General features: G+C 35.4%; 1 protein-coding gene across 1 annotated transcript; it reads right to left on the bottom strand.

The window, feature by feature from the left end:
* Positions 1–1,272: 1,272 nt before the first annotated feature.
* LOC105644448 (myosin-6) lies at positions 1,273–15,290 on the bottom strand. Its single transcript, XM_089718782.1, has 39 exons — positions 14,882–15,290; positions 12,243–12,371; positions 11,880–12,023; positions 11,548–11,693; positions 11,304–11,460; positions 11,141–11,199; positions 10,881–11,040; positions 10,492–10,641; positions 10,275–10,411; positions 9,999–10,145; positions 9,749–9,850; positions 9,110–9,167; positions 8,915–9,016; positions 8,476–8,513; positions 8,229–8,355; positions 7,958–8,128; positions 7,742–7,873; positions 7,530–7,639; positions 7,386–7,446; positions 6,860–7,037; positions 6,555–6,760; positions 6,273–6,392; positions 5,571–5,669; positions 5,010–5,222; positions 4,737–4,876; positions 4,477–4,591; positions 4,360–4,404; positions 4,174–4,251; positions 3,902–4,072; positions 3,652–3,798; positions 3,347–3,541; positions 3,107–3,235; positions 2,962–3,032; positions 2,783–2,882; positions 2,567–2,623; positions 2,417–2,473; positions 2,007–2,087; positions 1,823–1,905; positions 1,273–1,656 (listed from the first exon to the last, which is right to left on the bottom strand). Exons 1-39 carry the CDS (start codon positions 14,882–14,884, stop codon positions 1,542–1,544), a joined length of 4,533 nt encoding a protein of 1,510 aa, XP_089574908.1. The 5' UTR covers positions 14,885–15,290; the 3' UTR covers positions 1,273–1,541.
* Between the last annotated feature and the right edge of the window lie 4,725 nt (positions 15,291–20,015).

The following is a 20,015-nucleotide window of genomic DNA, read 5'->3' as shown; positions in this document are numbered from 1 at the left end:
AATAACTTTTTAAGTGCTTTTTCGCGATTTGACTATATTTTATTTTTTTAGTGTTCAGTAACATAGTGTTTGAATTTAATTTTTAGAGATTAAAGTAAAATTTTATATAAAACGTTTTGGTTTTAATATTTTATGAAGCGCTATTTTAAACAGCTAAAACCATTCAAATAACTAAGAGATATCAAAGTAACTAATTTTGTAAAATAAAAACACAATATAAATATGATTTATTACACAATTTGACTACCATGCAAGCCAGTTGTAAAAGCTACAAACTTTGGTTGGAACCCAACTGGTCTTTAATGGAGTTACAGTTGTACAGTTTTCAAGATTAAAAAAGAAAAACAGAGAAAAACAAAAATGGTCCAGTATTAATTTGGGTCCAAAAACCTTAAAGAGTGTATGGTCCCTAATAGTGTGTAGATGTTAGTTTTGTGGTACAGAAGGGTGTGGTGAGGTAGCAGTCAGTACTCAATTGGGTTCTTATTGGGAATCCATGTGATCTCCTCATGGGCTACAAACACAATCTTCTTTGCGATACTTATCACTGTTCATTTATTATTTTCAGATTGCAAGTCAATATTTATTTATGTATTCTAGCTCTGATGGATGCTTTGGATATTTATTATGGTTTCTTTAATAAAATATGAAAATGTTTTTTTTTTTTTTTTTTTTTTTTGGTTTATTATAGGTGAAGACCCTTTTCCTTTGTTTAGAAATTAAGGGACCAAATTATGTTCCTTTTTGTATGTAGGAAAATGAAAAATGAAAATATTTTTTTTCCCTTAATGGCCTCCTGTTAAATTATCCTATTCTTCATGGTCTGGTTTCCAAGCAACTAATAATTCAGCTTTTAAAGAATGAAAAAGCTATTCTATAAAATAAAGGACACATCATATGCTGTTTATGAAATTTACATTTCATAATTTAAAAAAAAATTATTACATACAATAAATTATCACACATTTGAAATTTAAAGTTATATATTTACTATTATTGCATGAAGTAACCAAAATAAAATAACTATCAAATGAAATATAAAAATTGAACAAAAATTTATTTAATACAAAGAATGCAATATAATTCAATCCCATATATTTTTCATTACTATGAACTAATGTTCAAATGTCTTGTTTTTATACAAAGAAAATTGGGTGGAGAGAAAAATGCCTCAACCGCAGAATGACACTATGCACTTCCTCTAAACTTCCTACATAAAATTTGCAGCCAAATTATGGCTAAAAAAAAAAAAAAAAAAAAAAGACCAAAGCAAAAACAAATATAGGATTTCACTAAAGAATGCACACTCAACCCAACAAGAAGGTATTACCTTTCCTTTGCCCCTCACAAGGATGGATTTTACAAATTTGAATATAAAAAAATAATAAATTAATAAGATATTTTACATTGGGGCAAGGATGAAGAAAAGAATTGGAAAAAAAAAAAAAAGATTTAACTTTACAACCATCGTATCACTGACCAGAGAGATAGATCACTGCCTACTTCAGACAAAAAAGATGAGAAGCTTGAGCTTCCATGCCTTACTCGCGTAAAAATTGAAAGGCTGGACTCCCAAGTAGTTCCTCCGCTGGTTCAACATCCATAAAATCTTTCTCTTGCAGTGAATTTGAAAGGTCATCAATAGAGAATGGTATGCTGTGTTAAGAATTACAAATTAGATGGTACGAACGTACGATACAACATTGAGTAAATCACCAAAAAAAAAAAAATTGCAGACTAATAAGATAGCTTCAAAGAAACATCTACTTTCATTTCCACAGTACCAAATTTTAGAATATATGAGAGCTGAGGAAATTCTCACCCAGAATTGTCATCCAACAAAAAGGAACTGCTAGCAGCATCATTGGAGTCCTCGGTCATGAGTACCCTCATGCTGGAAATGACCTGAAGAAAGATTGAAGGTGAAGTTACAGAGCTTTGATTCAGCTTGATAAGAACACAAACTCCAAAAACATCACTGCAGAAACTCTTTCATATACACTTACAGCAGGAGACACGCTTCGAGTGTTATAGTTGTCATCCCAGTACAGAGTACAGATTCTGTACAGCTGCTGCACGCTCAGGATCTAAAAAATAAACAATCATAGTGAGAGAGAGGCTTCTGCACACCAAAATACTTGTTTTTCCAGTGAATTTAAGGAAAGGCATTGAGCAGATCCCCAATAAAAAATTGATGTCTAGAGTGGTCACCAGGATCAAACATAAATAGCTACCCTTGAAGTCGAGGTTGGTTACCCATTTTGGCAACCATTTCAATTGACAATTCAGAGAATCAACGGCCTACTACAAAATCTAATTCCCCGTGTGCTCACTAATACACATAATATAAGAGTTGAGGGGCGGAGACAGAGAGAGAGAAGAGAGAAGAGAGAAGAGAGAGGAGAGAGGGACTCACAGGACAGAGATCATTGGTTATTTCATCATAGGATATTCTATACTTCTGATGTATAACCTGAGGGCCAGGACAAGAAAATTAAGTAAGCAGCATATTACAAGATTACCATTATGTTAGAACTAAAATTAAAATGAAAAGGAACTGGCATACCAAAAACCCAACAGCCTGTCTTATGTGCTTTAGTTCATCCCAAGATGCACCAGCATACTGCAATCAAAGGAGGTGAAGGAATGAGAATCAGGGAAATTTATGGCACAGCTAAGGGATCTAGAGATTGTAGAATGCAGCATATGCTCATGAAATAACAAGTATAATAACAAACAAATGAGGCAATACAATGCTCAAAAGGAAAGCAAATAAACTTACCTCTTCTTTAGCTTGGCAACACCATAGCTCTAGCTCAGCTAATCCAGATTTCACATATTCACCATTGCTAAATGTACAACACTCACGGCGCAAAAGAAGACTAAACATCACAGAATCTCCATATAAGGAAACGTTTTGGCATAAGATGATAATATCACAAGAGCAGAATTACTAATTACCTATTGAATAGTTGTACATTGATGTATGAGAAAGTTTGGGTATAGATCTTCTGGATAAGAACTGGAGGCACCTGAGATATCAATAACAGTGAGAATTCCTGTGCATTTAAAAGACAATTAAACGAGTAAACAGTAAAGTTCATACAAAATTTTGTTTCAAAGTGCTGAGGAGAGTGTTGAGACTATCAATTATGCTCTGCCAATGGCTTAAAGGAGAATCTTTACCAAAGGACCGCCCAGATCTGAGAACATTTCCCTTAGATGTTCTTGGTGCCTAAAGTTGGCATCGAAGATAGCATTAACTTACAATTGCTGAAATTGGCATGAAGTTGGAATAAAAAACAATGAGTTCCACTTCAGCATGTCAAAATGAAGTGCAGTATACCTGGATGCATAATGAAAGGAATGATGACAATTCCTTCTTCAAGTTGTCGCGTATAATTCCATATATTTTCTCCACATATGCTGCAAGCTGTTGCTTGAAAAGCAATGCTGGGTATTTTGCCTCTACCTGGCGCACTACTGTCGGTGCAGCAGCAGCAGCAGCAAGGTTGGAAGAGGAGGGTGAAGAGCGAAAACCCTGGAATTGACCAAGAATGCAATTAGAGAAACAAACCATTACCTCAAAAGCAAAAATCAAATGTCATAAAAGAAAACTGGATTAATTGAATAAAATAAGAGAATTAATACCATGGCCATCCTCCCAAACAAGGATGAAGCTTTCTTATTTGGAGTTGCACCAGTAGCACCAGCTGCCTTCAGACTCCGTTGCAGCAAAAACAATAAAGTCGATGTATTTGATAACCAGTAAGCCATATGATCATTATCATCTTCATTCTGTAATCAAGCAAAGCATTATCATTGGCATGCCTTGTGCAACATATCGTTGCACTCCACAGTGCTTTTCCTATCAACAGCAACACCTGACATATTCAGTTACCTCAATTGCAGAACCAATCATTTGAATGAGACGATCAAACACACTTGTCCTTTCCGCTTCAAATGATTTCCAGTGGAGAAGACATTTATATATGGTAAATGCCGCAACAGGTTTTCCATGACTATAGCCAATGTTAGTCGTAACGCAACTAATAAGAGCATCAATATTTTCCTGTTGCAAGAATAAGAATCCAAATGTTGTAATTTCACGGCTCACATCCTTCTTAAGGACACATAATAGATGAATCAAAAAATAATTTTGTTTGCACATACATGTTGACGTTCAATGTGGGATCTCCTAAGCTTGCTATCTGACTCTGTGCCAAATACCTTTACAGGTGTCTGTGGTTCCTGCAGAAAGAAACCCCACCAACAATCATCAAACAGGAAGCAAGTTTGAACTTATTAATGTAAAAAATCCAAAATTGCTAGAGGTAGATGATCAATGGAATAGATTACATTGGCTTTTTGCTCTTCATTCACATGGTGACCATTTTCCAAACTCTGAAATAAAAAAGGAAGGTTAGCATGAGAGAGGGGAAAATGGAGGATACAATCTTTGCAGAAAATGCAGACCTGAGGTGCTGGAATCGGAGGGCGCTCTGATGTCTTCTTAACAGGTGTCTGGACTAAACTTTGCTGCCGAAGAACTTGGTTCTCAGTTTCCATGTCAGAAAATTTTTCTTCCAGCCTGGAAACAAGTAAACAGATACAGGGGAAAAAAAGGATCATGAGAATCAAGGTATTAACAGGATCACAGGATAATCCAATACACACACACACATGCAAAAAACAATTGTTGACATCTCTCTGTGTAGATTAAACATGACAACAACCTATGCATTGCAGTCTTCAGTTCAACTATTTTAGACTCTGCCTCCAAAGCTTGCTTCAACCTTTCTTCACTTATTTTGTTCGTCTCTTCAAATTTTTTCTCTGTTTCATCAATTTTCTGTTCCAGTGAACTAACCAAAGCCTGAAATTTATCATAAGAACAGAATCAATAGTCAAAAAAATAAATCAAAAAAGCATGTTCTCCGAAATTCGGACACTTCTTAGATCTCTGCGACCATACATGGTATAAAGACACCAAACCATGAGCCTCCTACCTTGAGTTTCTCATTTTCTGTAGTAAGCTTCTCCAGCATTGCATGATCAACTACAGGAACCTCCTGTATAACAGGGACAATTTCTGTGACCTTTTTGGCCGCCTCCTGTTCCTTTATGAGCATTTCCTTAGTTTCTTTGAACTGAAGCTGCATTTCTTGTAAAGCTAACTGTAGTTTTGCATTTTCTTGTGTTTTAGATTCTTCCAGATCAGCCTAGAAATGACAAATCATGTAAAATTTTGAGAAAAGAAAACAAGAGATTAGGAAAAAAAAAAAACCATTTTATTACATGACCAAACAAGGATTAGAGGACAGACTAGAGGAGTATCCCCTCTCTAGTTCTATTAATGATTCATTTTCTATATATCGAAACTGAACACCTGAAGCAAGTTTCAAACACACAAGCTACTGAAATATATGGCCATAATAAAAAGATTAAATAAATGGTTTAAGAAAATGAATTAATTTAAATCTGATAGATCAAAGAAATTGATGAGTTTTGATGAAACAAGCATCATATGATTACTACACAGAAATTTTCCATATATATGCTATATATACCCTCATGCGTTTCTCCAGCTGAAGTCTCCATGTTAATTCTTCAACTTGCTTTTCTAATTTATTTTTGGCAGCTTGAAGAGCACCAGTTTCCCTTGCAGCCTGTAAATAAAAGAACGATGAAAAAAGAGAGAAAAAATCTACATTTTACATGCAAAAACAAAAATTTTAACTGCTTTAAAAGGACTGCATAGCCTCAGGAAAAAAAATTAACAACAATAAAATGGAAAGGATTTAGTAGCACAAAAAATGCTGAACAATGTAAGCAAGTCCAAAAATCAGCCAGTGAATAATTCAAAAAGAACTAAAACCAAAATTTCAATAATAAATGCAATTTACAAGCATTTAAGCTCTTCCTAAGCAACTTTCAATCTAAAAACAAGTTTTTGCTAAAATAAAGTGTATGAAATACATATGCCCATCATTTGAAAGTGATAGATGACGTAGCTTTTTTGGGCCTCTTGTGCTATCAATGAGGGAAATGGATCATTATAGTTTAAGAAATAACAATGTAAGATTTTTCTTTCAAGAGCCAAGTTTCAGTAAAACTTTTACTAGTGATATATGAGTAAAGCATTTTAATTCATAGCAGAGGACTCGTCAGAATAAAAAAGAGACAAAAAGAAGAGAAGACTTCCATCCTCAGCTGTTTCACAATAATTTCACAAGATCAAACAACAAATTAAAGAAACGGGAGGAGCTGACCATCTTAAGTTTACGCAGTTCTTTACGAGCAACTTTCCCTCTCCATGCACACTGTGTTGTAATTGCTGCCTTCTTTAATTTCAAATAATGTAACCGGGCCAAGTATTTGCGACATTGACTCTGAGGTACAGTGAAACAAGGGTGATATCAGTTCATGAACAGACAGCTTAAAAGAGCATCAGAATTGTTGAAACAAGTCCTTCCAATGCACAAAAACTTATAACAAAAAATCGTACTTCATGAGCAGCAGTGAATGCCCCAGCCACCAGGAATAATTTTTACCTGAATTATAATTGCTGCTCTAGTCTGCCTTCTGAAGCGTAATTCATCCCTAGCAGCCATCCCACGCATACCCGTTTGAATAGATATAACCGAGCAAGACAATTCTGTATATGCTTTCCTTGCAAAATGCATTCGCAGATATGTTTGAATCCTCAGAGAAGCAGCCTCTCTCCGCATGTTCTCATAAACTTGCCGAGCAAGTTGTCCTGCATTAGACACAGACAAAATAAATAGAGTTACAGCAATTCTGATTGCCTAGGCAGACAGCAATAACAACTAATACAAAGGACAAAGCAATGAAGCACCTCTGCATGCTGATTGAATCTGTATTGCAGATCGACGGAGCTTGATAAAAGTTCTGCGAGACAAGTAAGACCGCACTTTCCTTTGAATAATGCTCGCTGATCTTCCTAACACCTCACTCCTGCGAGCATCCAGCTCTGCCATTTGACCAGCCCTAAGGAACACCTTTGTTTTACCAATCTGCAAAATCAAATGGAAATAATATTTATTGCCCAAACAAAAAGGCCTTTCCTGAAGATAAAGATTAAGCTCTTGCGGATCCAATTGACTCCCATAGCAGATTTTTAAGAAAATGTTCTAGCCACCCATCAAGCTAGGTCTTATTATCAAATTAACAATGAAGAGCAACATTGTTAAACTTCAAAGCATTACTGCGAAACGAACATGAAACCATGCCAAAGGTAGAATGAAATAAAAATCCTAGTATATCGACAATGGCTACACTCACAAGAAATTCATAGAAATTATACAACTAAGTGAACGGATTGCATTCTTAGAAGAGAATCTGTTCATGTCTCAGATATTCACCTGATAGCCTTTAAGTCCGACCTTTTCCAGAAGCCTCTTGCAAGCAGCAACTTCATCAGAACTGACAGAGAATTGCATTACAAAAGCATCAGAATCTTCAAGGCTCAGCAGAAAATCTTACAGACACGAGAAAGAATCAAATACCTTCCATCCAAAACTTCTGGTGCAAGGATTCCAAATCTGTCTACAAATTCATCAAATGATTTTCGAGTAGGGTACCCTGCACAACTAATCCTAATTGCTTCCATGACTCCCTGAAATGACACAAGATAGATGTGGACTAGTGTATTCAGGCAGTTCCAATTACAACTTTAACATAGTCAAGATTCAGAATAATGGACATTAACCAATCTTACCCCACATCGTAACTGTTGAAGAACATTTTTATTCTCAAAAATTGCTGGCTTAAGAAGATTGTTGGGCTTCACACAGCGAATGTAATGTGGCTCTGTTGAACTGAGAGTTTCAAGCAAAGCTTGTAGTTGTTGCTGCATGAAGTAAAGAACAGCAACTCACAACCATAAGATGAAGCACATCATTTGGGGAAAACACGAAGAAACAATACATCATACCTTAAACCGAGAACCTATTGAAGAGAATTTTGACTGTTTCGAAGATTCTTCAGCTAAAAGTGGAAACAATCCTGAAACAAAGGAACATTTGGAAGCACTTAAGAGTGCCTGATGCTCAGCAACAACATAGTCTTTGTTCTTGTCCAAAAACAGTTCAGTTTGATACGTGACCTGATTAATGAGTCAAAGCTCTATCAATATATCTGAAAATTCAAAAATTATTATTTGGACGCAACATCATTGCTGAACCAGGACATAAAAATGCACTTACATCACCAGCATAGTGGCATATTGTGAAGTCACTTCGAGCTAATTTTGGCTTGCTGAACCGTTTATGACTTTTAAATGTCTGGTATAACTTTTGAGCAAAAGTTTCATGTGTTGATCTTGGAAACATACTAGAAAAAACAAGTCATAGTTGTGTGACCATGCAGAAAAAATCGATTGGGGGAGAAGTTGAACTAACTCAAAGAATTTTATTGAAGCAAGTGTGAACAGTAGCATTGCTATATGCTTACCATGCCTCATCCAGAAGCGCAATTATGCCACCGGGTTTCTGAAAGTAAATAAAAAAAACAATAAATCTCAAAACAAGTCAAACACCAACCAAAAACCACATATTTTGGTGTTGGGGGATGAATTATAGATATGTCTATTTAGTTCCATCCGGATCCAGCACAATCCCAAGGATGGGATTATCAACATATTGCAATAAGAAGAATATATAGTTCGAAGATAATAAGGCAAACAAATTACAATATCTTAAGAGTACATTGACATGAACATCACCAATTAGACTGCAGTTGTATTTGATACAAGCTCTATCTGCTATTTTACATAACTTAATGATTTAGAAAATCAACTACATGTCATCAATATAGATTTTACAGTATCACTTCAAGCTAGATCCGGGAAAGTTACAGCAGAGCAGACATGACAAGGTAGAAGAAAACAAACCTTTTCAATGAGATCCAGAACATCTTGATTATCAACAAATTCAATGTAGCTCCAATCAATTTCTTCTTTTGTATATTCTTCTTGCTCCATTTTGAAGACATGCTGCAAAGAGATATTTATGCATCATATTAAATGCAGTCAAGAGATGAAACACAAAGGAACCTAAACACAGTACCATCAACTCTACAAATGTACCTGATTAAAATGTTGCTGAAGTTTTTCATTCGTCAAGTTGATGCAAAATTGCTCAAAACTGAAAGAATCAAGTAATATCAAGAATCAGTTGAAAGAATGAAACGAGCATCCACAAAGGTTCGCTTACTGTGACCGATTCAATTAATTTGAATCCCTCTATTGTGCCTCACAGAAGAGAAGCTAATGACTGCTATACACTGCAATAATCCTTCAAATAGTAAGTAGCTATATATGTTATAGCCACCTAAAATATAAGCAGATTAACCAGGTTATCAGCTGCTTGGAGTTGCCCACTATATGAAAATAAACCCCTCCAACACTGATGCGTCAGGGAACCCGATATGCTAAATGGAGTTGCATGAACTAGTATGATCATGAGCAGTAAAGCTAAAGCTATAAGATAATGATACTGCACTACCAGAAATCTGATTTCTTCCTCAACTAATCAACATGAATAGAGTCATTATCGACAAATCTAAATTATCCTCTTTCATGCCAAGCATCCTACCCTACATTTTATAGCACAGTTATGGCCTCAAGACATGATGTGGCACTTGATACCCTTGAATGGAAAAATTAGTTCTCTTGCAGAACCAACTTTTCTAAATAATGTAAATAAAAGGCCTACCAGTTAAGCACCTGTTTGTCTTGAAACTCTCAAATCCATAAATATCCAGCACACCAATCAAGAACTTCGAATCAGGGTCTTGACCAATTGAACTGTTAATCTTATCCACCAGCCTAAAGAAAGAAGGGAAGTATTATAGAGATGCTTAACAACAGATTCCAATGCTCTACATGCAAGTTAGTAAAAAAATTGACAATGTAACAACTTATATGCGAGAACGGAAACACAATGACTTACATCGTGTATGAAAGTGAAACTTACCAATCAAACAACCTTGAGTAAACAATTTTAGCCAATGCATCTCTGCTAAGTGCAGCAGATTCAGGATCTAACCACTTTGTAATAGTTTCATCACGAGTCACAATTACACGTTTGCACAGAGAGTCTTCTAGTGCCTTCAGATCACACCTAACAATATTGAGATTTCAGAAACTCCGTATCCTTCCGTTATGAAAATATATGGGGTTCGCATGTTTTTAAAAATAGCATATCTATTACAATTTACTGGATGGATATGTAAATGAAATTGCCATTTACATTAAAAGCTCAGCAGCAGTTCTTAGATGAAACCAAGACTTTTCATCTTTAGGCATCGATGAGTCTATTTCCTTCCCCTTTGCAAATTCAACATTTCCAAGATGGAGGATTGCAGCCACAACTCGAAATATGGCATCCTGTCAGGTTAACAGAGAAAAAAAATAGGATTTTTATGGCATCCTGTCAAGCTCAATTGAAATAGCTTCTTATACAATACCTGTTCATCAGAACTTATTCCAACAATTTCCATTGCCCTCCTCGTTGCAATGTATTCCTTAGAATCATCAACACCATCCAATTCGAAGCAATTTGATTGATTCAGATAATGGAATGTTCTTGGGTTTCCCAATTTGTATTTCTGAAGATCCTGATGAATGATAAAGGAAAGAAACAATGAGATGTTCCTAGAAGTGAAAAGATGAACATTGAAGACTACATCAACCTTGAAAACAGTAACTTTACTTAATCACTTTCACTTCCGCAATATATGGTGCAAAATGTGTTGCTAACATGAATCACGTACTCATGTCAACAGCATTAGGTAAGGCAAACAAGATTTTTACATTAGGTTCACTAAGCACAAGGGAAGGAAGAAAGGCCCATTACCTCCGGTGGTGCAGCACAAAGCATGTAGAAGCAGTGATAATTTCTCTCAGGATCAGAAACCTGACAAACACGTGATCTTTCCAGCAAATAAGTTCTGATAGCAGCTCCTGAAATCCTTCCCCTCTGATCAAATTGAATCTCCACAAACTTACCAAAACGACTGCAGCATTCACAGCATGCAAATGAGAATAAAATCAAATTAAAAGCATGTTATGGCATTACCAACTACATGTGAAAGTTTTTCCTATAGATCTTCCCACCTTGAGTTATTGTTTCTAACAGTCTTAGCGTTACCAAATGCTTCTAAAACAGGATTGGACTGCAAAATGATGAAAGAATACAAATGCAATACACTGTCAATCATTCTGATTTCTTAAATATTTGTATCTGCTAGTCACAGAAGAAAATATAAGAATAGGTCACCTCCAGGACTTGCTGCTCAACAGTCCTCCCCTCAGCAGCAGCTCTCCCTCCCATATAAGCAAGATAACGCATAAGTAATTTTGTGCTTTCTGTTTTACCAGCCCCACTCTCACCACTAACTAAAATTGACTGACTTATCCCTTCGTTGATCATTAGCCTGCATCCACATGTAAACAGCATTTTCTTTTATCAAATGAGTAAAAAGGGGAAGAAGATAAGCTGCTAATTCCCAGAAAGAACATGCCTGTACGCAGCATCTGCAACAGCAAAAGGATGTGGACTCAGCTCACCGAAGCCTGCCCCTTTATATTGTGCCATCATATGACTATCATACAAATGTGGTAACTTTCTAAAAGGATTCACAGCAATTAATATGTTCCCTGTGTAGGTCTGGAGGCATGATTTAGCATGTTAGCCAGATAGAGTAAAAATCGTGGAAGACTTATAGGAAAACCAAAACTTAATACAACCATATAGAAACCATAAAATCATGCAATTGAAGATTCAACTAGTTCACATCCAACCTCCAATGTAGCATTGAGAATGATAAATTATATGTTGCTCACAAAAACTCACATAAATTTCATTCATATCATATCTTGATCTTAAATTCTGCAAGACTCCTGGTTCATGCAAATAAGCCAGTTTTGTCATATCATCCACTCCACAAGGTGGGGCTTCTGCATCTTTTGGATAAACATTGGAAGCTTTGACAACAACCTACAATTTCCCAAATTTTTTTTTTTTTTTTTTTTTGGGAGGGGGGGTGACAATAGTAGCATCAGATTAAATGTTCATCAATAAGAAACAAAAACAAAACAACTAGACATGATAACAAGATGAAATAGTGAATTGTCAATCAGCAGTTGACAAATACATTGTCAAGATTGACGCATATATTAAACGTAGGCATTTTGGAAGGTCAACTCAAGCCCCTACCGTCTTTCCCGATGTGCAAACGACCTTAATATTTTCACCATTAATCTCCACAACTTCACCGTCAATCCAAGCTGCGTCAGGATCTTCCAGCCAAACAAGAGATCCAACCATAAAACTGACAGCAGCAGCCTGCAAAACAAAGGGTGTCGAAATTTACTGCCTCAATGCAATGGTATCAATTTTTATAGCATACACAAGATTTAAGCATCATTTCGAGCTGCAAGCACTTTCTTTCAATTGTCTACTTCAGTTATTGAAATGGGAAAAAAATTTCTTTGGTTTTTAGTCTCAATGAATGTACAGACAATTCCAAAAAAAAAATTATAGGACTCATCCAAAGTAAATAATGGATAAAAAGAAGTTCCAGGTATCACCATTTCATGCACTTATGCTCCAGATACTAACTTCTATTGTACTTATGCTCCAGATACTAACTTCTATTGTTAATCACAAGCATACAACAAATGTCAATATATGTGTGTTTATCCTCCATAAAATATATTCCAATTTGCACCCCACAGTGAGAAAAGAGTGCTGATAGCAAATGAACACATATGTTAGAGGTAGCAGGTAAAATAACTCATTCTTTTCCAAGATGTATGTGGCACCTATTGAAGAGAAGTTGAAAAAAGGGGACTGTGATGGTATGACATAGGAATTGCAGGGAAAGAAATGCACCAATCTGGATGTTAAGCATACAGAAGATGTAGGAAATAGAGTGCAAGGGGCAAAAATTAAAATGACTCTGAGGGAGTACAATATAGGATTAACGAGCCCTAGATTTTTCTAAACTATGGCCCTAGACCAGTGGAATGTAGAAAACAATTCATCTCTATTTCATCGGTAAATGGAGGGCAATAAATCCAATTTCATGCCCTAGATCAAAAAACCAATTGGTAAAAACAAACTACACCAAAATTTAATTCGAAGGATCAAGTTACAAGGATGAGTTCATTTCTAGTGAGTGTGAATCTACATTAGACACACTAGGAACTGATCTACCAGAAACATATGCAGTTAAGGAATCGATACCAATAAAATGAAGATATCTTCTTTACCGATAGAGAGGAAGCTTAGCAACCATGATGAACAGCATTGTAAGATGAACAAAAGAATACAAAAATAAATAAAATGCCATAAGAATATGCTAGTGTTACAGGCCTTCAACTCAGTAATTCTGAACTCAATCAGTAAGTTTATTAGTGATCCCCCAAACTGAAATAGTTTTTAAGCTTCTGAAACTTCAAGGAACGCAGTAATGGTTGCAATTTTGCAAGCACTGCTCATGCTTTTGCAATGAAAAATGGGGAAAAAAGAATGATACAAATTATTTCATGTGGTCTATCAGATTTGGTAGGAATTAAACATTAATTGGATTGACTAAAGTCACAATTAGGTTGGCCTGATTTATCAAAGCTAACGCATATAAAATTGCAAATGCTAATGACTGAAGAAATCCAACTTTACTTAAAAAATCTAAACTTTTGGTCTGGGTTTCAATTAGGGTCAATATAATTTGTACCAATTATATACATAACCTGTAATATGAGTGTTAATTATAAATGACCTTTATTATGAGTGTTGATTATGACAAAACTTGGGAGGGCATGCACCAAAACTCTCAAAATGGTTAACATGGCATAGATTTTACCCAAAAATATTTTCAAGAGCATATCATATGACACATTTAGGGGTAAAAAGGGAGGGATGGTACTTGCTAGAGAGTGAGGACGCAGTGAAAATTACAAATTTTCTTTTCACATTTTTTTAAATATTAAATAATAATCAACATTTAAAATATGATTAATAATTTCATATGGGTCTTTCACTTAAATACATTACATTATATGGTTTATTTTTTTTTTTGAATGAAATATATGCCACATCAACTATTTGACAGTTTAGACGCGTGAGTTCCCAAGTCTACCAACAATTAACACCAATATTAAAGCTTACTTGTATAGTTGAAATAAATTAAAGCATTGAACATAATTGAAAATCAGACAAAAGGTTTGAATTTTTCTAGTCATTAACCAAAAATCTTAAAAATAAAAGGCCCTTGATTCCAGTGCAGTCTCTTATTCCATTCAGTAAAGCATAACCAAATTCACATTTGATTTCATGCTAAGCCAAATCATGAATAGCTGACACAGTGCTGGAATAGGTACCATTTCTCCATTACTAATACTAATGCCTAGACTATCATCAGCAACCAACAAAATGTGAAATGCATTGGCAAATGCTAATATCCCTGGACCAAACATTTCCATTTCATTGTTCTATAACTAACTTTGCTCTCAACATAGCGAAAGAAGAATCTCAGTTTCTGTACTACTCCTTAAACCAAAATGGGCACATGGAAGAAACACCATAGATGCACACATATTCATTAGATCGCAATCACAACATCAAAGCAAGAGAGAGAGAGAGAGAGAGAGAGAGAAATGACAATGCGACATTAGCATCTACTTTAGCTCCAAGTAAAGCACAGATCAGTAAACCAATGAAGTAAACAAACACCACCCATCAAATTGTCAAAAAATAAATAAAACACAGTAAACATCCAAAATCAAATTCAACAAACAAGAAATTATGTTTCCCATGGTGATAAAAACCAAAAACATTAAACAAGAAAATACCATTTCCACTGAGATTTAATCAGATCAGAAACTGGGATTGCTGCTCGATCTACTTCCACAGCCTTCAACAACAACCATTCAAATTCCAAAGCCAAATGAAAAGGGAAAAGAACTTATTTTTTCCTTCTGAGTATAACTAAAATCGATATACGCTAATAAACCAACAATAATAAACAAAAAAAATCTACAAAAAAATTTTGAGAAGCTTAAACCCTTCAACAAAGCAAAATTTTTTTTGAAGAAGAGAATAAGCCTCTCTTTTTTTCTCTCTCTATTTGGTCCTCTTTGCTGTTAAAGCAAATCTTTCGTTGTATTTTTTGTTTTCTTTGATTTTCTTTTGCTTTCCTTAACGTGTGTGTTCTTTTCTTCCCTCCCACCTCATTTGGGTTCTGGTCAAGAATCAATTTTTTTTTTTATCAATAAATCAAGTCAGTAATTTTTATTGCCTGTTGTTATTAATTTAAATTAATTAATTAGGAAGACATAAGCGTTTCGTTTGAGCGGATTGAATTTCGATGCTGCCCTTGTTTATCGGTTGAAATTACGGGGACAGCTAGAACATGGGTCAGATTTGAGTCCACTTGGGTTGTCCGAATCTTAGCAGAATCAAAATCAAATACCGTTTGGCGGTTTTTAGAAGTTGTTATTACCACAGATTTAATGTGAGAAAAATTTTATATGCAACTTCAACTCTCTTTCTAGAAAAAAGTAAATAAAAATATTCAACTCTATATTTTGTTTTCTCTCTTTTTCTTTTTCTTTTTCTTTTTCTTTTTTTGTTAGTATTATATATCTAAATTAAAATAAAAACCCATATAGAGTGATTAACATATAAAATTAATATTAGTCTTAAAAAAATAAAATATTTAATTCCAATAAAGGAAACTCCATCTTTTCATTAATAATTTCTATATTTATTTCGATCTTTGAGATTCTCTCATTTATAAATTTATTACTATTTGTGTTATAAAAATATAAGTCATTTAAAATTTTACAAAAAAATTAAAAAGTAAGTAACTTTTCTAAATTATAATAAAAGATTCATTAATTTGATTAAATGACCATTTATCTCAAAACATTTATAATTAATGTGTACAACATATATAAGAGTAAAATTGAAAAAAAGTTCATTTTTTACCTTTAATATTTTCAAACGATTTATCTCTATAAATAAAAAAAACTACCCTAAAAAATTATATTTATTATTTATGGACAGAGTGATTAGTATTTTATAATGTGAATGAACATATTCATTCATTGTAACTACTCATTTTTTAAAAATTATAATTGTAACAAATTAAATGAATTTTGATTTAAATTTAAAAGTAGGGTCCTGTAGTCCCCACTGCCATGTTTAATTTAAAATTAAATAAAGTGCAATAAATTTAAATGTCATCATAATTTATGTAAGTCACAAGGTCCCTCCAAGACCCAAGTATCCTTTTGATAGTTTACCAAAAAGACATTGATGCCATTGTCATGTTGTTTTTAAAGGACATGCCCTACTTAAAAAAAAAAAAAAAATCTAAAATAAAGAAAGCAATATTTTTTGTTTGAATTAGTTTATTGTCTAAAATACCCTAATTCCTTTGTAATGGTTTGTTATCAATCATCTATTTGTGAAAAAATAAATAAATAAATAAATAAGCAATCTTTATCTTATCTTGTAACACCCCTTCCCGATCCACCCGTAAACCCGAATGAACCGGACCGAGACGCTACAAACTGGTTGACTGTATGGCCTGACATGCTGAAGTCATGATGTATATTGAATATAATAGTATGCTGATGTTGTTTACAAAAATAATGTAATTTATATTTACAAAACATGATACTATTGTCAAAATGAAATGGGCCCAACTGTGTGCCCTGTACATGCCATGAAAAGGATAGACAAAAGATACATATCCAAATGAGTAGCTACCCTGAAGACTGAGTCTTCTACAGATGAACTGCAGCAGTTGTAAGCTGACTCTCTACGGTCCAAACTCAAAACCTGCGAGTTAAACAGGTAACTCGCTGAGCAAATAAAGCTCAGTGGATATCTCAACAGATAAAGAAACAATTAAACACATACGGCACATATAAGCACACACATCATGATACTTTCATGATACCTTGATTATCTTTTGTACTGTTTATAATACTGTATAATTCATGAAATGTTATGTCAAGATATCTGTATGGCTCCATAAGGTTATAGTGAAACCGAAGTGATAAGAAAAACTGTATGAAACTGGATGAATACTATATGCTTGGCTGCTATGGCCCATATATAATCATATCCACTCAACGGCCTGTAGCCGGAGTATCAAACTGTATGAGGTGCAGATCTGCTATCCTATGTCGCGACATAGCCTTATCTACATGGTTTCTACCTAACCTCAATGGAGCAAAATGTTGGTATGTCAATAATATAACACAACATCATATTAATAGTTCATAACTTCATAATTCATAATGTATATTTGATTTCACATCATTTGCATACTTGAATGTTGTTTTGATACATGTTCAAATGTTGTATTTGATGTTAAAATGATTGGAAGCATATAAGTGAAGCAAAGGAATACAATTGCATTGAAAAAGAAGTCCAAAAATGCATGAAAACACAAGTCGCGAGCGCGCCTTGCAAGGTCGCGAGCGCGTAAAGCACCAGATGAGAGACAGTGAGTTATCGGGCACAAGTCGCGAGCGCGTACTTGAAAGTCGCGAGCACGAGAAGTGCCAAATGAGAGACAGTGAGTTCTCAGGCTAAATTCGCGAGCGCGCGATGAAGGTCGCGAGCGCTTACAGGCCAAGGGCCAAGTACGCGAGCGCGTACTTCAAAGTCGCGAGCGCGATAAGTGCCAAATGAGAGTCAGAGAGTTTGCGAGCACAAGTCGCGAGCGCGCACTTGAAAGTCGCGAACGCGAGATGTGCCAAATAAGAGTCAGAGAGTTTCAGGTAAAAGTCGCGAGCGCGTAGTTCAAATTCGCGAGTGCGAGAAGGCAACGCGAACTCGTCATGCAATTCGCGCGCGCGCTTCCAGCCTGCACTGTCTGTACTCTTTTGGTCATATCTCTCAATATACAACTCCAATTTGGATGATTCAAAAACCCATGTAAAGCTAACACATAGAGGAACAAATAACTCTTCTATGACACTTCCTAATTCCATCATTAAATGGGGTCAAAATCAAGATGAAGTTACTGGTAAAATTTCCAGCAAAACCTGTTTCAACATAAACTCAATATTCACTTCATTTATTCAATACCTCCCCTGTTCTCCCCTGTTTCTCACCATTACCAGTCCTCCCACTCAACATGAAGCAATATATTGTCTCACTAGCAACACACCACACAATTCTCATACAAAGAAAATGGAAAATAACAAGAGATATCAAACCTTTACTCCAAAAGCTTGAGCTCCTCTTTAGCTTCTTTTTTCTACACTCTTTGAACTCCCTTCACCTATAAATAAGAATTCTTATGAATTCTAAAACAATAGCACCAAATGTTTCAATTATGAACTTCAAGAAGGTTTACTTACTTGGATAAAAGAGAAGTTGAAGTTAAGGCTTAACTACCATTAAAATTGAAAGGAAGGTGGAAGAGGAAAGGAAGAAGATGAAGATAAACATGAAAATGGGAAAGTGAAATGGGTATGCACGGGTAGGCTCTAAAAGATCCATGACTTTGTGTGTAAAAGTTCTAAATGGTACCTCAATTGTAAACAGGCTACAACTTAATACCCAAGCTCAATCTTTTAATGCAAATCAATACTCACCCATGTGCTTTAATCTTTTCTCTCAATCAAGTAACTCCACTTAATAACCCATTCTACCCCAACTGGGTTTGGTTCAACTCGACTCAACTCGACTACTCAACTCTATGCTAAGACTCGACTCGGTAGGATGTCACAATTCTCCCCTCCTAAATAAAAACTTCGTCCCGAAGTTTACCTGTTGTGAACAACTGCGGATACTGTTGTCGCATGGTGTCTTCAGATTCCCAAGTTGCTTCTTCTGTCTTATGATTCCTCCAAAGGACTTTTACCAATGCTATTTTCTTGTTCCGTAATTCCTTAGTTTCTCTGGCTAAGATCTGAACTGGTTCTTCTTCATAGGTGAGATTCGGCTGAATTTCAATCTCTTCTGCTGATAACACGTGTGATGGGTCTGATCTGTATCTCCTTAACATGGATACGTGAAAGACATTATGAATTCGATCTAAGGTTGAAGGTAACGCTAGGCGATAGGCTAATGGTCCTACACGTTCAACAATCTCGTATGGACCAATGAACCTAGGGCTAAGCTTACCCTTTCATCCAAACCTTAGGATCTTTTTCCATGGTGAAACTTTCAGAAATACCTTATCACCCACCGAGTACTCAATATCCTTTCTCTTTAAATCAGCATAAGACTTCTGTCGATCACTTGCTTCTTTCAGCCGTTTTCTGATGATTTCCACTTTCTCTTCTGTTTCTCTAACCAAATCTGGACCCAAAATCTTCTTCTCACTCAGTTCTGTCCAACACACAGGTGTCCTACATGGTCTACCATACAATGCTTCATATGGTGCCATCTTAATGCTTGATTGGTAGCTGTTGTTGTAGGCAAACTCCATAAGAGGTACATATCTGTCCCAACTGCCTTCAAATTCTATAACACATGATCTCATCATGTCTTCTAGAATCTGAATTACTCTCTCTGATTGACCATCTGTTTGAGGATGAAATGCAGTGCTGAAATGCAATTTCGTTCCTAATGCTTCCTGCAGTTTACCCCAAAACTTCGATGTAAACCTTGGATCACGATCAGAGATAATGGATGATGGAACTCCATGTAGTCGGACTATTTCGCTAACATAAATGTCTGCTAACTTGTCCAGAGAATAGTCCATCCGAACTGGTAGAAAGTGTGCGAACTTAGTTAATCTGTCCACGATCACCCATATTGCATCATGCTTCCGCTGCGTCTGAGGTAATCCAGTAACAAAATCCATCGTGATCTGATCCCACTTCCATGTTGGCACTGTTATTGGATGAAGTAACCCAGCTGGCAGTTGATGTTCTGCTTTTACTTGTTGACATGTTAAACATCGTGTTACAACATGTCCGATATCTTTCTTCATGCCCGGCCACCAATAGCCTT

This window comes from Jatropha curcas, chromosome 3 (assembly GCF_041381405.1).
Source record: "Jatropha curcas cultivar XTBG-Jc1 chromosome 3, XTBG_Jcur_1.0, whole genome shotgun sequence".
In the NCBI taxonomy this organism is placed as follows: domain Eukaryota; kingdom Viridiplantae; phylum Streptophyta; class Magnoliopsida; order Malpighiales; family Euphorbiaceae; genus Jatropha; species Jatropha curcas.
Note: the sequence above shows the minus strand (reverse complement) of the source record. Positions and strands in the feature narration are given on the sequence as shown.